Source organism: Bos indicus, chromosome 18, assembly GCF_029378745.1.
Source record: "Bos indicus isolate NIAB-ARS_2022 breed Sahiwal x Tharparkar chromosome 18, NIAB-ARS_B.indTharparkar_mat_pri_1.0, whole genome shotgun sequence".
Classification (NCBI taxonomy): domain Eukaryota; kingdom Metazoa; phylum Chordata; class Mammalia; order Artiodactyla; family Bovidae; genus Bos; species Bos indicus.
In genome coordinates this window covers 55,119,650-55,143,195 of record NC_091777.1, presented here as the reverse complement: position 1 = coordinate 55,143,195, position 23,546 = coordinate 55,119,650, and the positions used below count along the sequence as shown (strand labels likewise).

General features: G+C 50.2%; 1 protein-coding gene across 7 annotated transcripts in view; it reads right to left on the bottom strand.

Annotated features, from left to right (window-relative positions):
* Positions 1-23,546, bottom strand: part of BICRA (BRD4 interacting chromatin remodeling complex associated protein) — a 75,310-nt gene that overhangs the window by 20,668 nt on the left and 31,096 nt on the right. For 4 of the 7 annotated variants that reach the window (XM_070771358.1, XM_070771356.1, XM_070771363.1 and 1 more), the window contains 4 exons: positions 14,914-15,018; positions 3,186-3,286; positions 1,273-1,318; positions 1,133-1,175 (listed from right to left, as the gene is read on the bottom strand). In XM_070771358.1, coding sequence (XP_070627459.1) covers positions 1,133-1,175; positions 1,273-1,313 — 84 coding nt within the window. In that variant the 5' untranslated portion in view covers positions 1,314-1,318; positions 3,186-3,286; positions 14,914-15,018. The remainder of the gene's footprint in view (positions 1-1,132; positions 1,176-1,272; positions 1,319-3,185; positions 3,287-14,913; positions 15,019-23,546) is intronic. The other 3 variants (XM_070771362.1, XM_070771360.1, XM_070771361.1) reach the window with 1 other exon arrangement.

Sequence of the window (23,546 nt, the reverse complement as noted above, 5' to 3'; positions counted from 1 at the left end):
TTCCCTCCCTGAGAGTGTGGGTGGGCATGGTGACTCGCTTCCAGTGAATGCAGTGTGACTTCGGAGACTAGGTCATAAGAGGCACTCAGCTTCCTCTGGGTCACTTGCTTGGGCAAACCAGCTGCCACGTCATGAGGATGCTCAAGCAATCCTCTGGAGAGGCCCACGTGGCGAGGAGCTGAGGCCTCCAGCCAACAGCCACAGGAGTGAGTCACTCACTGTGGAAGCAGGCCCCCCCCCAGCCCCAGGCAAGCCCTCAGATGACAATGGTTCCAACCAACATCCTGAATGCTACTCAGGGGAGACTCCAAGATAGACCCCCAGCTAGACTGCTCGCCCATTCCCAATCCCCAGAAACTGAGAGCTCTAACAAATGTTATTAGAAGTCATTAGAAGCCACACCGTGTTAGGATAACTTGTTATACAGCCGTAGGTAACTGATACAACCCCTTGTGGCTCAACAGACGTCCCCTCTTCCCCGCTTTGTTCCCCTCTCTGGAGTGCAAATAGAATATGCCATGTGGCTGCTTAATAACCTGTCGGAGCTGCCTGTCACATTCAGAATAAAGTCCAAGCTCCCCAGTCAAGCTCCTCTAGGCTCTGCATGACCTAGGGATTTTTGTCCACCCCAGTCCTGCCTCCTACTAGTCTACCTTTCTTCCTGGCCCCACTGGCCTCCTTTCTGTTCCTGGAACGGGTCAGACTTTCCCGCCTTCCCACCCGCTCTCCCCCTGGTCAGAGCACAGTGGGCGCCTCCCTTTGGTCCTTCAGGTTCACCCTCAATGTTCACCCTCTGCCCACTGCAGCTAAAGGAGCCCCTGCCCTCGCCCCCCGCCTCCCATTTATTTTCTTCGGATCCTCTCTTGTGGTGCAAAAGTGATGTTGCTATTTCTTCTGCTGCCCGGCGTGGTGCTTTCCACCACTGCCTTTATTAGTCACTGGTTGCTTGTTTACCCAGGAAATGTGTATGGCGTGAGGGCAGGGATTTGCCGTCTCTTTCCCTCTTCGCCGTGAGCTTGGGGCCTGGCTCCTGGAAGGCAGATGTCTACTCAGTGTGGTGGTGGGGGGGGGCTTGACCTGCTGCCCTGCACCCTGCTGCCCTGGGGGATGCCTCACCCTGCCCAGCACTCACCTTCTCGGATCCATGTAAGAAGTCGTTGAGGGCCTGAGGGTCACTGAAAGAGAGAAGGGGAGAGACACTTGAGGAGATGAGGGACAGGGGAGGGGAGGGAGAGTGAGGGGGGAGGGGGGGACGGGAAGCCCACTACTCACCAAATCACGTCTAGTAAGCATCTCCCATCCTCATCATCCATCGCCACTGGACAGGGGCGGGAAGAGGGCGACAGGTTAGACAGCGGCAGCAGGCCAGGACTCTCCCCGCAAGGACCATTCCCTGGGGGCCCAGACCCCTGGAGTCTGTGGGCATGGGTGGGGGGTGCAAGGCAGGGCCCTCCCCACCAGCGGCTCTGACCAGAGAGACACGGCTGCCTTTTCCTCCTCCCTCTGATCCCCCAGCATCTGGTGATAACGATGATGACGTCAGTCCTGACTAAGTGAGCCCTGATCATGTGCGAGCCCGTGCTAAGTGCTTCACACACACTAACTCGATGAATCCCCAGGGAATCCCTCGAGGTGGGTCTTGCTGCCCCTTAGCTTCGCAGAGGAGTTAATGCAAGAGCAGAGGCTGTGGCTCTCCGTCTCCCGGCTAGCAGAGGTCTGGCCCCCCGAGCCTGTGCTCTGCCTCCTGAGGGCAGGGCTGGCCCAGAGCGGGCGTGGGGGGGCTTGTCCTACACGTGACCGGGTTGGGGAGAAGGCATTAAGGGGCCCAGCTTCTGGGCCCCCGTGGAAGACACATGCAGTGCGGCTCTCACGGAGGGAAAGAGAGGGAGAAGGACCCGGAGGGTAGGCGCTTGGCGTCAGAGCAGCCGCCAGAGCTGGGCCGAGCCCGTCAATAGTGATGAGGATGAGGACGGCTAACATTTGGCCCGTGCTTATCACGTGCCCGCCAGGCACTGTCCCATGCGTTTCACTAATGTTAGTCCCCATGGGGAAGGGTGCTGTGTGTCCCATTCTATAGCGAGAAAACAAGTTCTCTGTGTCTGCCCATCCACTCACCCCCAGCCCTCACCCAACCTCCCATTGCTCCAAACATCCCACCAGGCTTCCAAGCACCCATCTCGCCAAACTTCCGCCTCATGGTCCATCTCTCCTGTCTTCCAAACACATCCAACTGATCCATCCTTCCATCTGCCCACACATCCTTCCCTCCCAACGAGAAATCACACACAACCCCAGCCCAGAGCCATGGACTTCTTACTTTCTTTTTTTTTTTTTTTGGTAGGGAGAGCAGGAGTGGTCCTGAACTCACTGAGGAGGATCTACCCCTCCCTCCACCTCAAAACACACAAAATCTCACTTGCGCCCTCAGCTGGGTCACTCCGACAGTATCCTCTAAACTTCCCAATCGCCACCCCAACCCCCAGTAACCTCAACGGCTCTGTGACATAGCCTCGGGAAGAATCACGCATTGCTAGTTCAGGGTTTTCTCTGAACTGTGCTTTGGAGGGTCTGATGAAAGCAAAAAGACCCTCTGGTCAGAAACACGCATGTGGGCCAGAAATGTTACACGTGTGCACACACATATGCACACACGTACACACTTCACGGGCCCCAGGTTACAAGGCCAGTCTAGAACAGAAATGCCCATCTTCAGGGCCTCACACGCCAATCGCCCTCCCCTCCAGAGCTGGCCCTGGGCACCGACCCCAGAGAGGCCCTTCCCTTCCGAGACTCTGGCTGCACCGGGCGCTGGTGACAACATACCCTCTCTGGCTTCACATCCCCACCCCCACCCACGCTTCCTTCTTCCCAAGTCACCAGCTCCGTGGGCGACGAGCCCCTGCCCTTCCCAACCAGCCCACAGTGGGCAAGGCCTGGCCAGGGAGCAACCTGGCAAGATCTGCAGAGCACGTGGAGAAGAGGGGGATGTGGGAGGGAGATCCTGCCTTGCCTGTAGATGGCGAGGAGGCAGGGGGCTGGCCCAAATGACCCCGGGGCCCCAGGTTGGAAAGGGTGGGGCTGAAGGTTGCAGCTAAGTCAAGGAGGACTGTCCCTTCCAGGCAGGTGGATGGAGGAGGTGGGGGACCACAGCCCCTCTGGGAATGAGCTGACGCTTGGCTGGTTACCTGCGCTACAAACGAATCATGAAGGGAAGGAGGGGGTGTCCACTCCAGGTCTACGCGGGGCCCCCAGCTGGGGACTTGGGGAGTGTCCTTTCGGGGGCCAGCTGTGGAGAGAGAGGGAGAGAGAAGATGTGAGTGGGACCATCAGTGAAAAGGAGAAAGATGTAGCCAGAGAGACGAGAGGTCAAACCCAAGACTACAACCAGAGGAAACGTTGCACATGATCACACGCGTGGTAAGTGCAGACAACACTGCCCTGTGTCTACCTGCACAGCGTATGTACATATGCACACATCACGCAATAGCACGCAACACCACGCAACACTGTAGGACATACTCCACCAGCACTTCTGAGCCATCCGCCCTGAGGAAACACAGGGTAGGCTTCCTGCCAGCCTCTGGCCCCATTCTCATCAACCCAACAACACACCGCCTTGGTTGTGTGTTTCTGTTTAAAGACGCCTTGTTGAATATAAATCGGTGAATCGCTCACACTGGGCTTGTGGCCAACAGCGCTGTAACTCAGGTGTAACTGCTCATCTCCGCACGCGCTTTCTCCACAGCGCTCACTGCAGCCTTCCTGCGCTTACGCGCACTGGGTGGCCTTTTACCTCTGTGCGGGAGGGGCCGTGTTTAACAGCAAAACCACTCACCAAAAGCACAGAAGTGCAAAACAACAGGGCCCTAAGGAGGATGCTTGTTGACAGCTGAACTGAGAAGGCAGAGGGTCACCGTGTTCCACCTCCACTGGGGGGATGTGCTCTGAGACTCAAACACTTCACGACTCTGCACGTGACTGGGAAAGCCCCATACTGATTTGGGGGCTTATTGATGTCAGTGGGTGGGTGGATTCGCAAATACGGAATCCACGAACACCGAGGGTTGACCTGACGTGATGGTGGGGATGATAGCTGCTGATTTTAAGTGCTCTGCGTGTTCCACCTGTGTCACCATCTTGGACTCCCTACGAGGCGGGTGCTCTGCTTAGCCCCATTCTGCAGATGAGGACGGCGAGGCTCTGAATGGCATACGCCACCCCCACATGCCTCCAGTGGTCAGCGGCCAGGCTGGGATCTGAGCCAAGGCAGGCTGACTGCAGAGTCCCCGCCCTTAACCACAGTCCCACAGACAGCCCTCTCATCGTGGTGTTTCTCTTCAAAATGTGAAGCAAACATGGCCACAGTGTCAAGATAAGACAAAGCTGGGTGACAAGCCTTTGTTAGCATTTTGTGAATGCCTGGGATAGTTCAGATCCAAAGACCCGATAAGGGTGAGTGGATGGAAGAGAGAGAGGAGGGACGGGAGCTGCTGCTCCTTTTGATGGAGAGTCCCAGACCCCCAGAAAGGTCTAGAAAGCCTCTGTCACAGGACCCTGGAACATGGAGTCCTGGCCCATCTAGGCTGCAGGGGCACTGCCCTGGCCTGGAAGTGATCCCAAGCGCCCGTAGCAGCTTCGTGAGAGCCGCCAGCTCCACGTGGGTCCCCACCCACCTCCTCCCTGCCCCGAACTTCGGGTGTGGCCCAAGTTCTGTAAACCTTGGACCAGAAGGAGAGCCAGGAGGCGGGTGTTTCCTGAACGGAGCTCTCCAAGTGGGACCTGCGGGTGAATGTCCAGCAGGAGGCACCAGGCTGTGAGAATCTGTCATCCCTGCGTTTTCATTTTGATGGTGACAGCTGCTCAATGGGTGAGGGGGGCTTTCTGGGGAGAGGACAGATCCTCACTGTGATGGGGCGTCAGTTATATGGGGGTTTAAACATTTATAGCTCAGGGCTTCCCTGATGGCTCAGTGGTAAAGAACCCGCTGGCCAATGCAGGAGATATGGGTTCGATCCCCGATCCAGGAAAACCCAGCATACCCCTGCGACTACTGAGCCTGGGCTCTAGAGACTGCAAGCTGCAACTCAGTACTACAGCCTTCTCTAGAGCCCATGCTGCACAATGAGAAGCCCACACACCGCAACTAGAGTAGCCCCCTGGCAGCAATGAAGACCCAGCGAAGGAAAGAAGGAAAGGAAAGAAGGAATGGATTCTAGGTATGTAACAATGGCATCATATTCTTTTTTTTTCATTTAGAGTCTTTACCTTCCAGAAATACATCCTAAAATACGTAGAAGTGACATGACAGAACAACTGTGACTTAAGTTCAGAATAACGCAGCTGTGTGAGTTCAGAGGCATATTGTCCTATGCGGGTCAAAACAGTACCCACTTAGCCACGCGCGGCTACGTCCATTTAAGTTCAAGCTGCTGAAATGAAATTATGGCAAAGGACTGGAGTAGGTATTTGTCCCAAGATGACATACAAATAGCCATAAGCACGCGAAAAGATGATCGCCACCACCAAACATTAGGGCAATGCTATCGAAACCACAGATGCTGCCTCACTCCTGTTAAATGGCAACCCACTCCAGTATTCTTGCCTGGAGAATCCCAGGGACGGAGGAGCCTGGTGGGCTGCTGTCTATGGGGTTGCACAGATTCGGACAAGACTAACGCGACTTAGCAGCAGCAGCAGCAAAAATTCAAAAATTAACAAGTGTGGCTAAGGACTTGGAGAAACTGGAACCCTTGCGCCCTGTTGGTGGGAAGGTAAAATGATGCAGCTGCTGTGGAAAACACTTTGGTGGTTCCTCAAAAAATTAAAAATAGAATTAGCATATGACCCAGCAAGCCCACTTCTGGATATATATAACACAAAAGAATTGAAAGTGGGGTCTGGAAGGGCATATTTACACAGCCCTGTTCATGATTCGCAAGAGCCAAGAGGTACAACAACCCAGGTGTCCGTCAACAGATGAATGGCTAAGCCAATCGCGGTATCTGTTTACAACAGAATTATCATTCAGGGAGGAAAGGGTGAAGGGATGGCATGGATGACTCTGTGCCGAGTGACGTCAGCCAGTGACAAAAAGACAAGGGTACCATCTTATTCCACTCATGATGGAGAGACAGGAAGTAGAATGCAGTTTGCCAGGGGTTGGGGGGTGGGGTGGAGAGAAACGAGGAATTGTTGTTTAGTGGGTATCCCATTTCAGTCCTGCAAGATACAGCAAGTTTGAGAGAAGGGTGGGGGTGATGGTTGCACCACCATGCACACGCACTTAAGGTCGCTGATCTGTACACTTAGGTATGGCTGCGATGGTCAGTTTTGTTATGTGTGTTTTAACCACAATAAAAGGATGGGAAAAAGAGGGGACAACCAGGAATATGAAAGTTTTCAATAAAACAGATTCACATTAAAAGTGTAAAGGAAATTAAAACACCGAGTTCGTGGTCACCCCTGCCACATTTCGTGGGCTCAACTGCCACACGTGGCTGGTGGCTACCACGCGGAACAGCACAGATCTAGAACATTCCCGTGGTGGCAGGAAACCCCCTTGGACAGGGCTGGTCTGTCAGAGTGGTGGAAAACCGAAGATTGGTAAAGCATTGGTTGGTGCGGTTCAAGTTTTACTGTCCTCTCTGCTTTGTGCACATTTGCAATTGTCCACAATGAAAAATTTTTACTTTGAAAATACTTGAGCATCACAAATCATGTGAGTCTCTGACTGTTTACTGTCGGTCTCCCCTACGAAAATGTCAACCCTCCAACTACAGGGATTTTTGTCTGTTTTGTTCCTTGTGGAATGCTCAGAATCCACACGTGACACGGCACATGGAAGGAGCTCACTACGTATTTGTGGGATGAATGAATGAATTTGCAGGGAGGGTTAAAACAAACCCACTCATTCGTTTGAAGAGCAGCCTGGTGAAAAGGGCATTTATTCATTGTCCGTTCTGTGCTGGGGAGAACTGAGGATCCTGTAATGAGCAATGAGATCCTCCAGCCCTTGACCTTGGGGAAGATGATGCTTAGTGGTTCTCAACCAGGGATGACACTGGATGCCCAATGTCACACACATACTCAAAAAGCTTTTGAAAAAAAAAAGATCGGGGGACTAGGGCAGGGGACACACAATCAGCATGCAAAGCTGCAAACCCAAAATATTCGCATGAGAGGACGTCTTCCACCCCTCCAGAGCAGAAGCTTGAAAAGCCATTGTATGGTTCCACTCAAGTCCCAGCATGATGTGGACACATGGATAGGGCCACAGCCAACCCTCGAAGCTTGGACATATGAGCGAGAGAGGAGCATTTGCTGCTGTCAGCCACTGAGATCTGGGGCTCACTTGTTACTGCACATCACTCAGTCGAAGCTGACTGACACATCTTGGAAGAGCACCCCCTTACCCCAGTGCTTCCTCAGTATCAGGCCCTGTGCTAACTCCATATCGACTCCTCCCAGTCTCCAGGGAGACGGGAGGAATGTTTCCCATTTCACAGTGCAGGAAACTGAGGCTTACAGGGGCCAGGACACTTGCCCCCAATCCCAGAGACTGGGACCAGTCTCTGAACCCAGGCCCTGTGATTCCGAAGAACCTCATTCTCCAGCATCGGGCTATAAAAAGCATGAGAAGCTAGGCCTGCAAAACCACAACCAGCTCAAGAGAACAGCCATGACGCAACAATGACAAAGTGTCCTTCCAGAAAATCGTGTGAATTCCTCCGGCACTTGGAATGCCTTCGGAGTTTTGCGTTGTCATCAGGAGTTGTGCTGCAGCCAGGGTGCTGAGCAGGACACAGAATTCAAAGTCCCCGTGAAGCTCCATAAACAGGCTTATTTTAATTTCCCGATAGGAATGCTACTAACCCTCAGGTTATTTGCAAGTCATAAAAAAGAAAGTCAGTGGAACCCTATCATTTGCTGATGGGAAGTGATAGGCAGAGAAGAGGATATGGCAAAGTCTAGCTGTTGCTTTTCCAAACACCATTTCCCCAGCTCTCCTTGTCTTGCTCACGGAAGCCCAATCTCAGGGTAACACTTGCCTACTCCAAGATGTAAACAAAGGCTGTTCTGAGTCAGTCTTTTTCAAACTACGGGTCACGCCTTTGAGGGTTGTGAAATCCAATTAGCAGGTTGTGACCAGGGATTGCTTTTAAGTTAAAGAGTATAGGATCAAATGGCTTGGGATAGAATAGAAAATATTAAAGGGTATCACACAGGGTTTCCATGGACACTGGTTTCAATTATGTGTGTGTGTGTGTACATATTTCCTATTGTAGGTTGTGGCCAAAACAGCTGCTATCCCTTTATCAGACATTCACTTTCCAAGGCTTCCTTGCAGCCAGAGTAGTCACAGTTTTGCAAATAAGTAAGCAAAGTGTATAGAATTGGGTTCTGCTCAATGAGTCTTTAGGGGAAGACAGAATTTGAGAAAGGTTTTCTTCCAGAATATAAAGATAGAGCTTCTCTAGGGAGAAAGTCATTTCTCATTTTGAATATAGTTGAGAAGACTGGAGCTGTGGCAGCCATTTTGCTGCCATGAGGCAATAAACCTGAGGCTGATAAGCCTACCTATAGAGAATAACTGATGAGAGAAAAAGACTAGGTTTTTAAAAACTCCTCAAGGCTTGCCTGCCTCTAGATGTCTTAATCTTTACAGTTTAAGCCACTATTAAGATTCCATTGTTTGCAAACACAATCTGACACAAATGAGTTAGTACTTCTAGGTATCTTTGCAACCCATCACAAAGACTCTCGCAGCCTTCCATGAGTCAAACTGTACTCTGAATCCACTGAGAAGAGAGGCCCAGCAAAATGGGAGAGGGCTGATGATAAGGGGATCTGGAAAAAAAAAAAAAAAGACTACTGTGGTTGACTGCAAAAGCAGCCAGAAACTTTTCTCCTCCTGGTCTTGCCAGGGCCTCCTATCAAGAGATGGAGTCTATTAACCAACCCTTGAACTTGGGTTGGCCTTTTGACTTGCCCTTGGCCAAAAGGATGTAGCGGAAGTGACAGTGTGTGTTTCTGAGCCTATTCTTTGCCCAGCTGACATGTAAAGAAGTCCAGGTCTGCCTTCTGGAGGACAAGAGACAAATGCCATCACCGCCGTCATTCCAGTTCACAGGCAGCCAAGCTGTCGAAGCAGAACCACCTAGCTGACCTACAGGTGACCACAGCGAAGTAAGAGAGAAGTAACGAGGTGCCCAGGCCAACTTCCAACCATTAGGATCATGGTTTTGTTTTGACCTACTGTGGCATATCGTGTTTTTCAAAGATGGCTGCAGTAATGTCTCCAATCCCCCATAATCTTCCACAGTGTTAGCCCCCTTGAATTAAGCAAAGTTTGTGACTACTTCAACCAGGACAGTGAAACAGAAGCGCCACTATGTGACTTCTTAAAGCCAGTTCAGTCTCTGCTGTGTCCATCAGGACATTTACCCTAGATGCCCTAAGCCACCTTAACGGAATTCTGGCCGCTTTGGGGAGGCCATGCTATGCGAAGGCCTAAGCTAGGCGCACAGAGAGACCACAAGTAGGTGTTCTGGTTGACAGTCGTATTTTCCAGTCATCCCAGCCCAGGTGCTAAGCATGTATGTGAATGAGCCTTCAGCCCCTAGCCTTTAGGTCTTCTCAGCTAAGAACTCAGACATCTTGGAGCAGAGACTCACTATGTCAAATTCCTGGTGCATAAAACTCATGGGCACAATACAATTTTTCCCTTAAGCTTTGGGATAATTTGTTAAACAGCACTGCTGCTGCTGCTGCTAAGTCGCTTCAGTCGTGTCCGACTCTGTGCAACCCCATAGACGGCAGCCCACCAGGTCCCGCCGTCCCTGGGATTCTCCAGGCAAGAACACTGGAGTGGGTTGCCATTTCCTCCTCCAATGCATGAAAGTTAAAAGTGAACGTGAAGTCGCTCAGTCGTGTCCGACTCTTAGTGACCCCATGGACTGCAGCCTACCAGGCTCCTCCAACCATGGGATTTTCCAAGCAAGAGTACTGGAGTGGGGTGCCATTGCCTTCTCCCTAACAATCTCTAGAGGTTGGGGGTTGTTTGTTTCGTGGCAGCAGCTAACTGATACAGCCCTCTCTAGAGATAAAGGAACAGCCATGACCTCATACCTCTGACTCACCCAAGTCTTACCCATTCCGCCTCCCAAATCTCTCCACTCTATCTCCTCCTTTAAAAGACCACTATTCCTGCCCAGATCTAAGTCTCATTGTCTCTCTTTCCATCTGTCCATCCAACCAGCCTGCTTTAACATGCAGGGTAACAAGTGGCTGCTGTTTCTAAAATATTTATGCACTTCCTTACTGGTTGGTAACTAAACGCTGCCCAACCCCCAGAACCTCACCTGGCTGCTCAGAACCACCTGAGATACCCCCATGGCCCAGCACAGCAGGGAGCCTGCAGGTCCCTCCCTTGGCACCATGCTGGACACTGCCTGACTGGTATCCATGCTGCTTGTCATGAATTTTAAATATCACCACTGCGCATCCAGCCATTCACCCGCTGATGGGCAAGTGTCACTCAGCACCTCCTGTATTCTTGGTCTGGGCTGGGTGCTGAGATACAGCTGTGGACAGAGATGTACCCTCACAGAGGCAAGGCCACAGGTAAAGATGCCAACCCGCCTCCTACTACTGGCTAGGGTCTCACTGGCCTCTGCTCACGCATGCCAGCCCCCATCTCACTGCTAAGGAAACTTGCTCAGCTGGCTGGAGGCTGGCAGTTCAGGCGTTTGAGGTGGTGCAGGTCTGTGCCCTCTGCCCTTGGTCACCACCACTTCCTGCTCTGTCGTCCTCTTCGTCACCATGACCAAGGTTTGCCCAGGGTTCACCACAGGCCAGGTGCTGTTCTCAGTGCTTCATCTCACCTCACTGCAGCCTCAACAACAATCCGACACAGCAGGTTCCAGTGTCCTTGCACCCATTTCACAGCTGAGGAAACTGAGGCTGCGAAAAGGACTAGGTAACCTGCCCAAGGATCGCCCAGGTAGCAGGCTGGCAGAGCTGGGATTTGAATCCAGGCTGACAGGCTCCCGAGATCGTGGGAACTACACAGTGGTGGCTGCCTGGCTGGCCATCCCCTACCTACCCTGCCATGGGTGTACTTCCTGCAATGTCTTCCTAGGCCCCCACCTTCCTCCAGGCGCCCACTCGGGTGCTCTTCCCCGACACTTTCCTGAAACACCACACAGAAATCATAGCACTTTCCCCACACCTGGGTCACATACACAGATGGAGTGATTCCCCAACGGGCATTCCACGGTGGACTCAACATACCACGATGCGAGAAGTCATGCTCTTAGGATGCTTTTTTTTTTTTTTCTGACCATGCCACACGGCTTGTAAGATGTTTTAGTTCCCCGACCTGGGATGGAACCCAGGCCCTCAGCAGCAAGAGTCCTAACCACTGAACCACCAGAGAATTCCTTAGGATGCATTTCTAAGACATCTGTAGTGCACTGCATGGTGGTCCCCCTAAAAAGATATGTCCACGACCCCAAATCTGTGAAGGTGGCCTTCTTGATTTGGGAAGAAAAGGCTCTGTAATCAGTTAAGGATCTCAAGATGAGATCATCCTAAATTATCTATAAGCCCTGAATCCAACAGCCAAAGACTATTTTTGGCCACGTCACGCAGCATTCAGGATCTCAGTTCCCTGACCAGGGACTGAACCTGTGGCCCCTGCTGTGGAAGCACAGAGTCCTCATCACCGACTCATCAGGGAATTCCCAACCAATGACCTTTTAACAGACAGAAGATACAAAAAGAGAATGTCACATGAACGTGGATGTAGAGATTAGAGTGATGCAGCCTCAAGACCCAGACCACCCAGAGCCACCAGAAATAGGAAAAGACAAAGGATTCTTCCCCAGGGCCTTCAGAGAGAGCATGCCAATACCTTGATTTTGAACATCTGCCCTCCAGAACTGTGAGAATAAATGTCTGTTATTCTAACTTGTTGTAAGATACATGCTTGTCATCTGCGCTAGGCACAGGACACATATGCACCAACCACCATGTACAGTTGCACAGGTTGTTCACTGCACAAAGGAATCCAGTACGGGTACAAGTGGGGCCTGAAATCCAGCAGAAATCTGCTCACAGCAGTGAGACTCAGAGAAGAGCTACATCCACACTTGGAGAAAAGCCTCACTTACCCTAATTCACTCAAGGGAGACTCTTAGGGACTGCGCCCTCCCAGAAGAGACCTTTTGCAATTCCGTGCAAAGACCTAGTAAGAGTAAACTGGGCCCCAGATATGTAGCCGCAGGCATGCCGTGTCAATTTCAAAGCCAGAAAAGAAAAACAGGGAGGGGAAATGTTAATTCCTCACCTACTCCCACCCTTTTGGGGGGAGAGAAAGAAAGCTATTTGGAGAGCAATTAAAGTCGACACCAGCTTTATTTTCAGTGACCTTTAGAGTTCTCAAATCACTGAATGAGTTTAACAACATAAAAGCGTGCCCTATAAAACTTGGATTGCTCATAAAGCGACTGGTGTCTAGCTCCTAAAAGCCTCGTTTACACAGGTAGTTACACACTAGAAGTGTTTTGTACATGCTTTCTTTTTCCTTTTGCTATTCACCACTGTTCTAAATGCAGCTATATAGCTGCCGGCCTGCCAAGAAAATCAGGCATCTGAAAAGGTTTTTGCTTTTTTCTCTTAATACTAGTGTATAAAAAACAAGAGGAAACTCAGAAGGAATGGAACGGGCAATGGGGCAGGGGGTGGTTGTGAAGGGAACACAAGCAGTGATTACCTTGACAGGACACAGGGTCACCCAGGGCATCAGGCAACAAGAGAAGGCTTCAAGTTCAGTACAAAATGGAGCTAAGAGAAGTGAAGGGGAAACAAAAGCCCCTACAGCATCCACACATGGTTTAGACCACTTGTTCCTAAAGGTGGGCAGGCACCAGAACCACCTGGAAGGCTTTTAAAATAAAGAATGCATTTCAGAGGGGCTTCCCTGGTGGCTCAGTGGTAAAGAATCCCAATGCAGGAGACACAGGTTCGATCCCTGATCCAGGAAGGCCCCACGGGTCTCGGAGCAATTAAGCCTGAGTTCTGTGACGAGAGACGCTGCCACAGTGAGAAGCCGGCGCACCACAACTGGAGAGCAGCCCCTGCTCTCCGCAACTAGAGGAAACCCACGCAGCGGTGAAGACCCAGCAAGGCCAAATAAATAAGTAAAATTGTTTTTTAAAAAATGGATTTCAGAACCTGCAGGTTAGGGGCGGGGGACTGAAAATCTGCATTTCTAACAAGCTCCCACGTGATGCTGATGCTGCTGGTCCCAGAACCACTGCTCTAGAAGCTTGGGTGTCTTTAGTTCTCCTCCTGGGGCTCTTGCTCTCGTATAGAACACAAGCCACCAGTTTCGGGCCAGTGTCCAGGCCCCTGACAAAGTGGCCTCACAGGGTCCTCTCCGAGGCTCAGGAGGATGCAACAGCCAGTCTCAGTCTGACAGCTTGGTAAACAGAACTTGAACTTGGTTCCATTCAGCAATGTACCTTCCCAAGAGAATGACTCACAATGAGTGCAGGTCTTTTGTCCCTTTGCCAGAAACTTCCTTTCACAGCCTCGTTTGCAGCTAAGTATGGACATGGGAAAGAGTTTTACATTTGAATTAAAAAAAAGCCTTATATTAGGAAGGCTACTATTCCTACTCCTACTCCTGCCCCTACTCCTTCCTGCTTGAAAGGATGATGTGAAGCATGGTGATAATGGCCGGTGCTAGTGCAGCCATTTTGCACTCCTGAGGGACAAAGGTCAAGCAAATCAGAGACAGACCCAGTGGCCAGGCAGTACTGGGCTGCCAAATATCCCTGGAAAGGCCTTCCACTAGATGTCTTGCTCCAGAAGAGAATTAAAAGCATTGATTAACTAAGATTAAACACTTAGTCTATAACCCAGCAATTCCAGTCCAAGGCATTGACTAAATGGATGTAAAAAGTATGTCTACAAAAACATTTGTACAAAAATTTTCCTAGCAGCCTTATTAACAAAAGCCCCAAATTGGAAACAGCACAGATGCCTGTTGACTGGTAGCTGGATAAACAAACTGTGTTATAACCACGCAACGGAATATAGCTTATTAACGAAAGAGAATAAACTACTGATACAGGCAAGGTCATAGATGAATTTCAAATCCACCATGCTAAGCAAAGGAAGCCAAGCACAAAAGACGACCGGCTGTGTGATCCTCTTTAAGTCTAGTTCTAGTGAAAATGACAGGAAAAAGATCGGGGTCTAGTTGCCTCAAGGGGGTGGGATGAAGGGGAGCGGGCTAAGTACTGACCAGGAAGATAGATCCACAAGGAAATCTGGGATGACACAGATGTTCTATAGCTAGATCTGGGTTATGGTTTCCGAGGTAATATTTGCCAAAATTCATCAAGCAGTGCAGGTAAGATTTGTACATTTTATTATATCTAATTTGTATCCCAGGGAAGCACAACTAGTGTGTTAAAATAATAAAGCCTACACAATCAATTCTTGTTATTTGTCGTAGTTACGTTCTACAGAGTTGCCACAAACACTGAATTCGAGAACAAGGAACTATTGCTCCGGAGAGAAATACAGGTTCTTATGAGCCTCTGGTCCCAACATTTTCATCGACTGATCAATACATAACCTTGTTTTTACGAGTGTTTCTGTTTAAAGACACCTGATCTAATATATACTGCTGATTCATTCGCATTGAACTGATAACCAGCGGCCCTGTGACTCGCACGTGAACGAAGCTCATCTGAGACACATCAGAGACTTCTGGAGCTGAGGACCACAAGCCAACACTTGAGTGCGATGCTTGGGGCATTTCAATGAAATGAATTACCAACAAAGAGCCCCCAGATGTGAAAAACGTGGCACTAACCAGGCCAAGAAAAAGCCACTTGCCTGAGACGGAAGAGCTGAAACAAGAAGACGGAGTCGCCACGGTCTATCTCAGCTGGGAACAGGCACACAGGGACAACTCAAGACTCTCATCTGCTCTGCACGTGTCTGCAAACAATCAGGAAAGCATTGTGAGTGCTGATTTGGGGCTTACAAAGAAACTGCAGCAGGTAGATGAATTTACAAAAAACAGCACGAGGGAACAAGAATTGACCATATAGGGAAATAAGTATCACGATTATAACACATTTACTCTTTACCCAGAGATGTCCTTCATGGGCCTCATTCTCTGGTAAAAACGAGGATGGGGGACCTGCAGATGGGGACAAATGGGAGGGAGACATTCCGCTGCAAATTTTTCAGAAATATTACTTGGTTTTTCAGCCTATGTCCTAATCATTCAAAAAGGCAAATATTAAAAACTGGGTTAGGGATTTCCCTGATGGTCCAGTGGTTAAAAATCTGCCTCACACTGGGACGTGGGTCCAATCCCTGGTCAGGGAACTAAGATCCCAAACGCTGCAGAGCAACTAAGCCCACACGCAACTACAGAAACTCGAGAGCCACTGCTAGAGAGGCCGGATGAAAAGTCCTGCATGATGCAACCAGGATCCCACGTGCCTCAACTAAGACCCGGTGGCAGTTAAATAAAAAGAATGTTATAAAAATAAGTTAAAAATGGGTTAAAAAAATAAACCATTTTTTTCTAGGCAAGAGTACTGGAGTGGGTTGCCATTTCCTTCTCCAGGGGATCTTCCCGACCCAGGGATCGAACCCGGGTCTTTCACATTGCGGGCAGATGCTTTACCGTCTGAGCCACCAGGGAATCAAAATAAATTAAAAATGGGTTAAAAAAAAAACAAGAGGAATATTCCCACCATCGCTCATCAGATCAACTGATACTTGCAGCTGAACGCACACAAACTAAAAGCTATCCAGTGGTAACAGCAAGCGCTGGGATTTGAACCCAGATTCGGTGGAAGCCTTGGACTGCCTTCCAGGACATGGCCCTGCCCCATTTCCAGTGCCCATGAAAACGCTGGGAATCTGGCCATCTGCTGGCATGACCTCCCTTCCTTTCCCCAGCAGAAACTCTTTTCTCCCTGAACTTGGAGGGAGCCTTCCTAATCATGGCCTGATTTCTCCCACATGATGACTGAGGCAGAAATACGGGAGAGTCCTGAGAAGTGTGAGCCAGAGGCCCACGCCAGGAAGAGGCGGGGAGCTGGGTGGGCAGATCCTGAGCCAGCCACGAGTTTACAATCCTGGCTTCAAGATGCCACACTCCATCCTGTTTCTTAACAAATGTCTGCACCTTCCTCTGTTGTTGTTTAGTTGCTAAGTTGTGTCCGACTCTTTTCCGACCCTATGGACTGTAGCCCAGCAGGCTCCTCTGTCCATGGGATTTCCTAGGCAAGAATACTGGAGTGGGCTGCCATGCCCTCTTCCAGGAGATCTTCCCGACCCAGGGATCAAACCCGCATCTCTTATGTCTCCTGCATTGGCAGGCAGGTTCCTTACCGTGAGTGCCACCTGGGAAGCCCAGTCATGGGCAGCATGGTCCCTCTAGCCCTGTCTGTGCTCACCAGCTGGAAGGCTGAACCAGCCTCAGTCTCCTGCTTCTTCTAGAGTCCTTTCTCAACTCAGCTCCCCACTCCAGGGCCAACAAGATGCATGCCCTGAAGGTCACGTGGTTTCCCTTTCTCAGGATGTTCTGCTACCCCTAACAAAGCGGTGCTGGGGAGACAGCAGCAGGGACAGCAGACATCCCTGCTCTCCTGGCGTGGTCTAGGGCAGGAGCCAGACCACGAAACAGACACTGTGCTGAATGGAGAAAAACAGGATGCAGGAGAAAGGTGATGTGGGGAGGGGGTGGGGGTGGCTGGGGTGCATTTTTAGTGGTCAGGGTGTCCACACGAGGAAGGGAGTCTGAGCTGATGCGCAGAAGATAAGGATCGGGTTAGGCAAATGGGGAAGGGCGTTCTGAGCAGAAGGCAGAGCAGATGCAAAGGTCCTGTGGCAGAAATGTGCTGGGGACGCTTAAGCAACCGCAAGGAGCTGAAGCGAGGTCAAGGAGGTGGGGTCAGACAGGTGATGAGGACAAGCCATGGAGGCCTTGGGTTTTTATTCTGCATGAGTCCAGGGAGGTGACTGGACTTGGGCTTTCACTGGATCCTTCTGGCTGCAGAGTGGAGAGTGGATTGCAAGAGAGGAGGATGGGAGTAGAGAGCCCAGAGAGGACAGAATGGTGACAGGTGAAAGAGTCAGTCGCTCAGACGTGTCTGACTCTCTGCAGCCCCATAGACTGTAGCCCGCCAGGCTCCTCTGTCCATGGAATTCTCCAAGCAAGAATACTGGAGCGCGTTGCCATGCCCTTCTCCAGGGGATCTTCCCGACCCAGGGATTGAACCTGGGGCCTCCTGCATTGCAGCAGATTCTTTACCACTGAGCCACCAGGGAAGAGAATGGTGACAAGAATGGTGACAGGAGAAGAGGTAAAAAGTGCTTGGATGGTGGAATGACGGCAAGGCAACAGGGTCTGCGGATGGACTGGCCAGGAGGTATGGGGACGAGCAGAGTCGAGGGCCCGCTGTTAGCTGAGACGGATGGGAGGGTAGAGCAGCTGAAAGTGGGCAGCCAGGCAGGACGAGAAGCCCTCACACGCCCTCTTGTATCAGTATTCTTGGTTGACCTAGCACCTTCCAGTTAAGGCCATTTCTCCTTAAGGTATTCTGATGGTCCCAAAGCTATTAATTATCTTATTAGCAGAGGGATTGACCTCCCACCTGGGGCAAAAGCAGGCGGAGCTGCTCAGTGTCTAGACAGAGAGGAATAGCTGAGACAAGCAAGACCTCCAAATCCTCCTCACCCAGCAGCTCTCTGTGTATCTTATTTCAGAGTCTGGCCTTTCCCCAAAGGCTAAACTGAGATTCACAGTTTAGATCTGACTCTGAATCCTTAAACCACCTGGGGGTATATGGTGTGTGTTAGGGTGCTCAGTTGCTTGTGTCCGACTCTCTGCGACCCCGTGGACAGTAGCCCACCAGGCTCCTCTGTCCGTGGGATTCTCCAGGCAAGAATACCGGAGTGGGTTGCCATTTCTTTCTCCAAATGGACCCACCCCATTTCGTCTCTTTCCAAATGAGCTTTTGGTCCCCAGCTTGGCTTATTAAGTCTCTCCTTTCCCATCAATGAGACCAGTGGCTACTCTGGTCTCACACCAGACGTCCACATGTGGTCTGGCTCTCGACCTGGGCTCCGTTCTATTTCATCAGTAGAATGTCAATTTCAATTTATTCCCTAATCTCAGAGATAAAACGTATTCAGCTGGACAGGTAATCAATACACGGATTGACACTGTGTAGGATGTGAGGGGCAGTCCAGATAGCAAGACGCCTCGGAAAAGCACAAGGTGCCCAAAGCAGAGATTGTGATGTCCCTCTGCTGGACGACGCATCCTTCAGTAAGCTGACGTATATCACACTGCCAGCCTTTAACAAAACTATCCTCACAAAGAGACAGAAGGCATAAAAAAGTACTCACAAAGAAACCAGGAGATTGAAAATAATAATCTGTGGACACAGCAGGTCACATATCATATGATTCCATTGATATGAAATGTCCAGGTAAACCCATAAAAACAGAAAGCAAATTCCAACCAGTACATCCTAAAGGAAATCAGTACTGAATATTCACTGGAAAGACTGATGCTGAAGCTGAAACTCCAATACTTTAGCCACCTGATGCAAAGAACCGACTCACTGAAAAAGACCCTGATGCTGGGAAAGATTGAAGGCGGGAGGAGAAGGGGACAACAGAGGATGAGAAGGTTGCATGGTATCACCGACACGATGGACATGAGTTTGAGTAAACTCCAGGAGTTGGTGATAGACAAGGAGGCCTGGCATGCTGCAGTCCATGGGGTCGCAAAGAGTCAGACACAACTGAGCAACTGAACTGAACTGAACTGAGGAGCTTCGGGGACGAGAAATGGGGATAAATTGCTTAACGGGCGTAGGGCTTCCTTTTGGGCAAGGGAAATTATCCTAGATGGATGGGTAGGCAGAAACTAGATAGAGACAAAGACTGTTTAACATTACTAGTGTAACTAAAAGCCGCTGACTTGTATAGTTTAAAAAAATTTTAATTGACATATAGCTGATTTACGGGAGAAGGCAATGGCACCCCACTCCAGTACTGTTGCCCGGAAAATCCCATGGATGGAGGAGCCTGGTAGGCTGCAGTCCACGGGGTCGCTAAGAGTCGGACACAACTGAGCGACTTGACTTTCACTTTCCACTTTCATGCATTGGAAAAGGAAATGGCAACCCACTCCAGTACTCTTGCCTGGAGAATCCCATGGACGGAGAAGCCTGGTAGGCTGCAGTCCATGGGGTTGCACAGACTCGGACACGGCTGAAGCGACTTAGCAGCAGCAGCAGCAGCAGCTGATTTACAATCTTGTTAGTTTCAGGTGTACAGCAAAGTGATTCAGTTTTTTATATTTACATAGATTATTTTTCTTCCCTTACAGGTTATTTCAAAATATTGACTATTGTTCCCTGTGCTGTACAGGAGGTCCTGTTGTTAACCTTTTATATATAGTAGTGTATATATGTTAATCCCAAACTCCTAATTTATCTCTTCATCCCCAAATTGCTAACTTCAGGACATGTGAATATTAACTCAAAAAAGGAAAAGAAAATTAATGTAAGCAGTAAGTAGACAGTTCTGTTCCCACTGTAAGCTCTTTCTGTGTGTGTGTGTGTGTGTGTGTGTGTGTGTATGTGTGTGTGAGAGTCACTCAGCTGTATCTGACTCTTTGCGACCACATGAACTGTATGTAGCCTGCCAGGCTCCTCTGTCCATGGAATTCTCCAGGCAAGAATACTGGAGTAGGTTGCCACTCCCTTCTCCAGAGAAATCTTCCCAACCCAGGGATTGAACCCAAATCTCCTGCATTGCAGGCAGATTCTTCAATGTCTGAGCCACCAGGGAAGCCCCGTAAGCTTTTTCTAAACCACGTTAATAATAAAATCAGTGATGTTTTTAGCAGAACTGACAAAAAGTTGACTGAAACTTTATTGTCAAGAACATTATTCAAAATACAGACTTAATTGTTTTCAGACTTCAGTTTTTATCATTAATGCTGACTACTGATAAATATAACATTATTTAACATGTTTGATTTTTAAAAAATCTTCCTTACCTGTCTTATGATAAGCAGGTGACGCTTAACAGCCTGGACTTTGGAAACAGATCCTCTGGGTTCAAATGCCACCTCTGCCACTTAACTGACCTGTGACCTCAGGCAAGTTACTTCAACCTCCCTGTTTTCCTTCCCTACAGTTTCTTTCCTTGTAAAATGAGATTGAAAGTAGCACCTACATCAGAGGGTTGCAAGCCCTAAAATGAATGGACGCATGTAAATAGATACGCATAAGGCACACGTTTACCATTTTTACTGCCAAGAGTGTAGACTCAAAAGTTGTTGTGGCCTGGCCAGACAATCAAGGTCAGCATCAACCTATAAGTCAAGTTGACTGTATGTACCTTTGATGTGATAAGATGGGAAGGGCAAGGGCACTTCCTCTCTGCAGTCTTCTTCCTAAACCCCTAGGCCCTTGTGTAATCACAAGAATGTTGCTCAGGTGTGTCTGACTCTTTGTGACCCCGTGGACTGCAGCCCATCAGGCTCCAGGCAAGAATACAGGAGTACGTTGCTGTTCCCTTCTGCAGGGGACGTTCCCAATGCAGGGATCGAACCTGGGTCTTCCCGCAGGCAGATTCTTTACCAGCTGAGCCACCAGGGAAGCTCAATCACGAGGAAAAAAACATCAGACAAATCCCTAGAGAGGCACGTTCTCCAAAACTCCTGACCAGCAGTCCCCCTCAATGTCAAGGTTACCAAAAGGAAGGAAAGTCTGAGAAACCGTCACAGCCAGGAGAGAGAGGTCTAAGGAGACGTGAAGGACATGTAATGTCATCAGTGTTATGGGGTGTCCTGGGTGGAGTCCTGGGACAGAAGAAGGACATCAGGGCCCTCCTGTGACGCCTGCCTCACTCAAAACCTAAGTTCTTCCCGTGACCTTCTGCCCCCATCCTGCCTCTGGCCTCGCCTCCCACCCTCTCTCTCCCTCCTTCAGTCCCCTCCAGCCACATCAGTCTGCTCCACATCTCTCCAAGGCATCAGGCACAAGCCTGCCTCTGGACCTGTGCACCAGATCAGAGATGCTCCGCATTCTGTGGACAGCTATGGGCCCCACCCCCTCACCCAGCACTTCCACCTCCCTCTGCCCCGCTGTGCTTGTCTTCAAAGCTCTGATCACCATCTCACGTGTGACTGTGATTGATCTTATCTATCGCCTGATAGATATTGGCTGGGAGGGGTAAGCGCCAGCTGTTTTGTTCCTTCCGTGTAAACAGGGACTGAAAGTCAGAGGGGGACCTTCTCAGGGGTCACAGCTGATGCTGAACAGAGGTGATGTGGGGAGGGCGTGGTGGCGGGGGCAGCATACAGCCACAGGCAGACCAGGGACCTGTGGGGCTGGGCTTGGAATGGGGGACTGGCCACGGGGATGACAGCAGGGACCCAGAGGGAACCTGTCAGTGGCAGATGGGAGGGGTGAAAGGTCATGGGTGGGGGAGGGGGGAAATTGGGCCTCAGCACAGAAAGCAGATCAGAGAAGGGGGAATTGAGTAGAGGGTCTGATGGGGCCAGTGCTACAGAGAGCAGCTCAGAGAAAGAGAAAGAAAACGAGAGGGAAAGAGAGGGGAGGTGGGTGCATCTCTCCAGGACAGGGTCGAGGCGGGGGGCGGGGGGCGGGGGGGAGGGGGCGGGGCAGGGAGTAGGAGATGCTCCACCTGCCCCCGCCCAGCACAGCAACCCAGGAGGCAAAATAATCTGGTCAGTCTACACCAGTGGCTTCTGCCCCAAATGTCAGGAGCCACCCCAACACAGAAGACAACAAAAACTCCAGACAAGTGTGCAGAATGTGTGCAGACACCGCCCGAATGAACCCCATCAAGCTGGTCAGGATGCTGTCCTCTGGGGCCAGACCCTCAGGCAGCTCCATGGGCATCGTGGATGGCTTGTTCATGGGCACTGTGGAAGAGGACATTCCTCCAGTCCGCAGAGCAAAGGCTGAAGAGCCACAACAGCAGCGAGGTCTGCCATGATGGGTTTCAGTCCTCACCTAGGAAGGAGGATTCTAGAACATGATATGTGGAGCACACCTCTGTCAAGGGAGGAGAGCCTACAGACAATTTCTACCTATCACCATAAGAAGCCAGGGGCTATTCTTAATTCCACCCTTGTGAATAATGGGGCAGATATAGAACATTCTAGAATGTTCACACCACCCTCTAACTGGAAACAACCCAGATGCCCATCAATGGAATGCATGAATATGCTGTGGTTCGTCCACACAATGGAATACTACACAGCAATACAAAAGGAACAAGCTACTGGTACCCATAACACAGAAGCATCTCACAAACATTATGCTGAAAGAAAACACCACTGTACGGTTTCATATACAAAGTACACACCCATTCTAACTATGGAGTTAGAATCGGTGTCGGAAACAGTCTGGCAATTCCTCAAAGGGTTAAACAGTTACTTTATGACCCAGCAATTCCACTTCTGGGTACACTACCCAGAAAATCTGAAAACAAGGCCACGTAAGAACAGGTGTACAGATGTTCACAGGAGCATTATTCATAACAGCCAAACAGTGAAAACAATCCAAATACCCATCACCCAGTGGACGGAGAAGCAAAACGTGGTCCAGCCAAGTGATGGAACATTACTCAGTCGCAAAAAGCAATGAGGCACTGACACATGTTATGACGTGGATGAACCAAGGAGCCAGCATGCCAAGCAAAGAAGCCAGGCACAAAAGACCATATACTGCATGATTCTCTTTACATGAAATGTCCAGAACAGACAAATCCAAAGAGGCAGAAAGTAGAGCAGGGTGGGGATGGAAAGTAGCGCAGCTGGGGGAAGGGTGATGGCCCAGGGGCACAGGGTTTATTTTGGGGGTGATGAAAATGCTCTAAACAGATTATGGTGAGGGTTACACATCTCTGCGAATGTACAGAAACCAGAGTTGGACATTTTAAATGGGTAAACTGTGTGGTGTATGAATTGAAGCTCTATAAAGTTATTAAAAAAAATAACCGTGAGAGTGTTATCTTCTCATTGCTGGATGGAACACGTTTTCCACTTTTCTGTATGAACCCTCTATTTCGCAATTTAAAAAGAAAAGTAGGGACTTCCCTGGGAGTCCAGCGGTTAAGACTCTGCATTTCCACTGCAGGGGCCACGGGTTCAATCCCAGGCCAGGAACTAAAATCCCACGGGTGACCACACCCAGTCACTTGATTTTCCCCATTTTACAGAATGAACCCTGAGGCAACGCCCCCCCCAGAACATGCCCCAGGTCACAGAGCGGGTCTGCCTGGAAGCCAGGCTTTGGGTTGTTAGGGGGCTGGGTCCTCAGGAGTCCCTGCTTGTTCTGGGAGGCAGAAACGGGAGAGACCAGACTGGTGGGGGAGGGTATGGCTGGGACAGACCTCCAGCCCTCTCCCCTGCACCTCTGAGCCAGCAAAGACTGCCTGCTTCTTTGCCA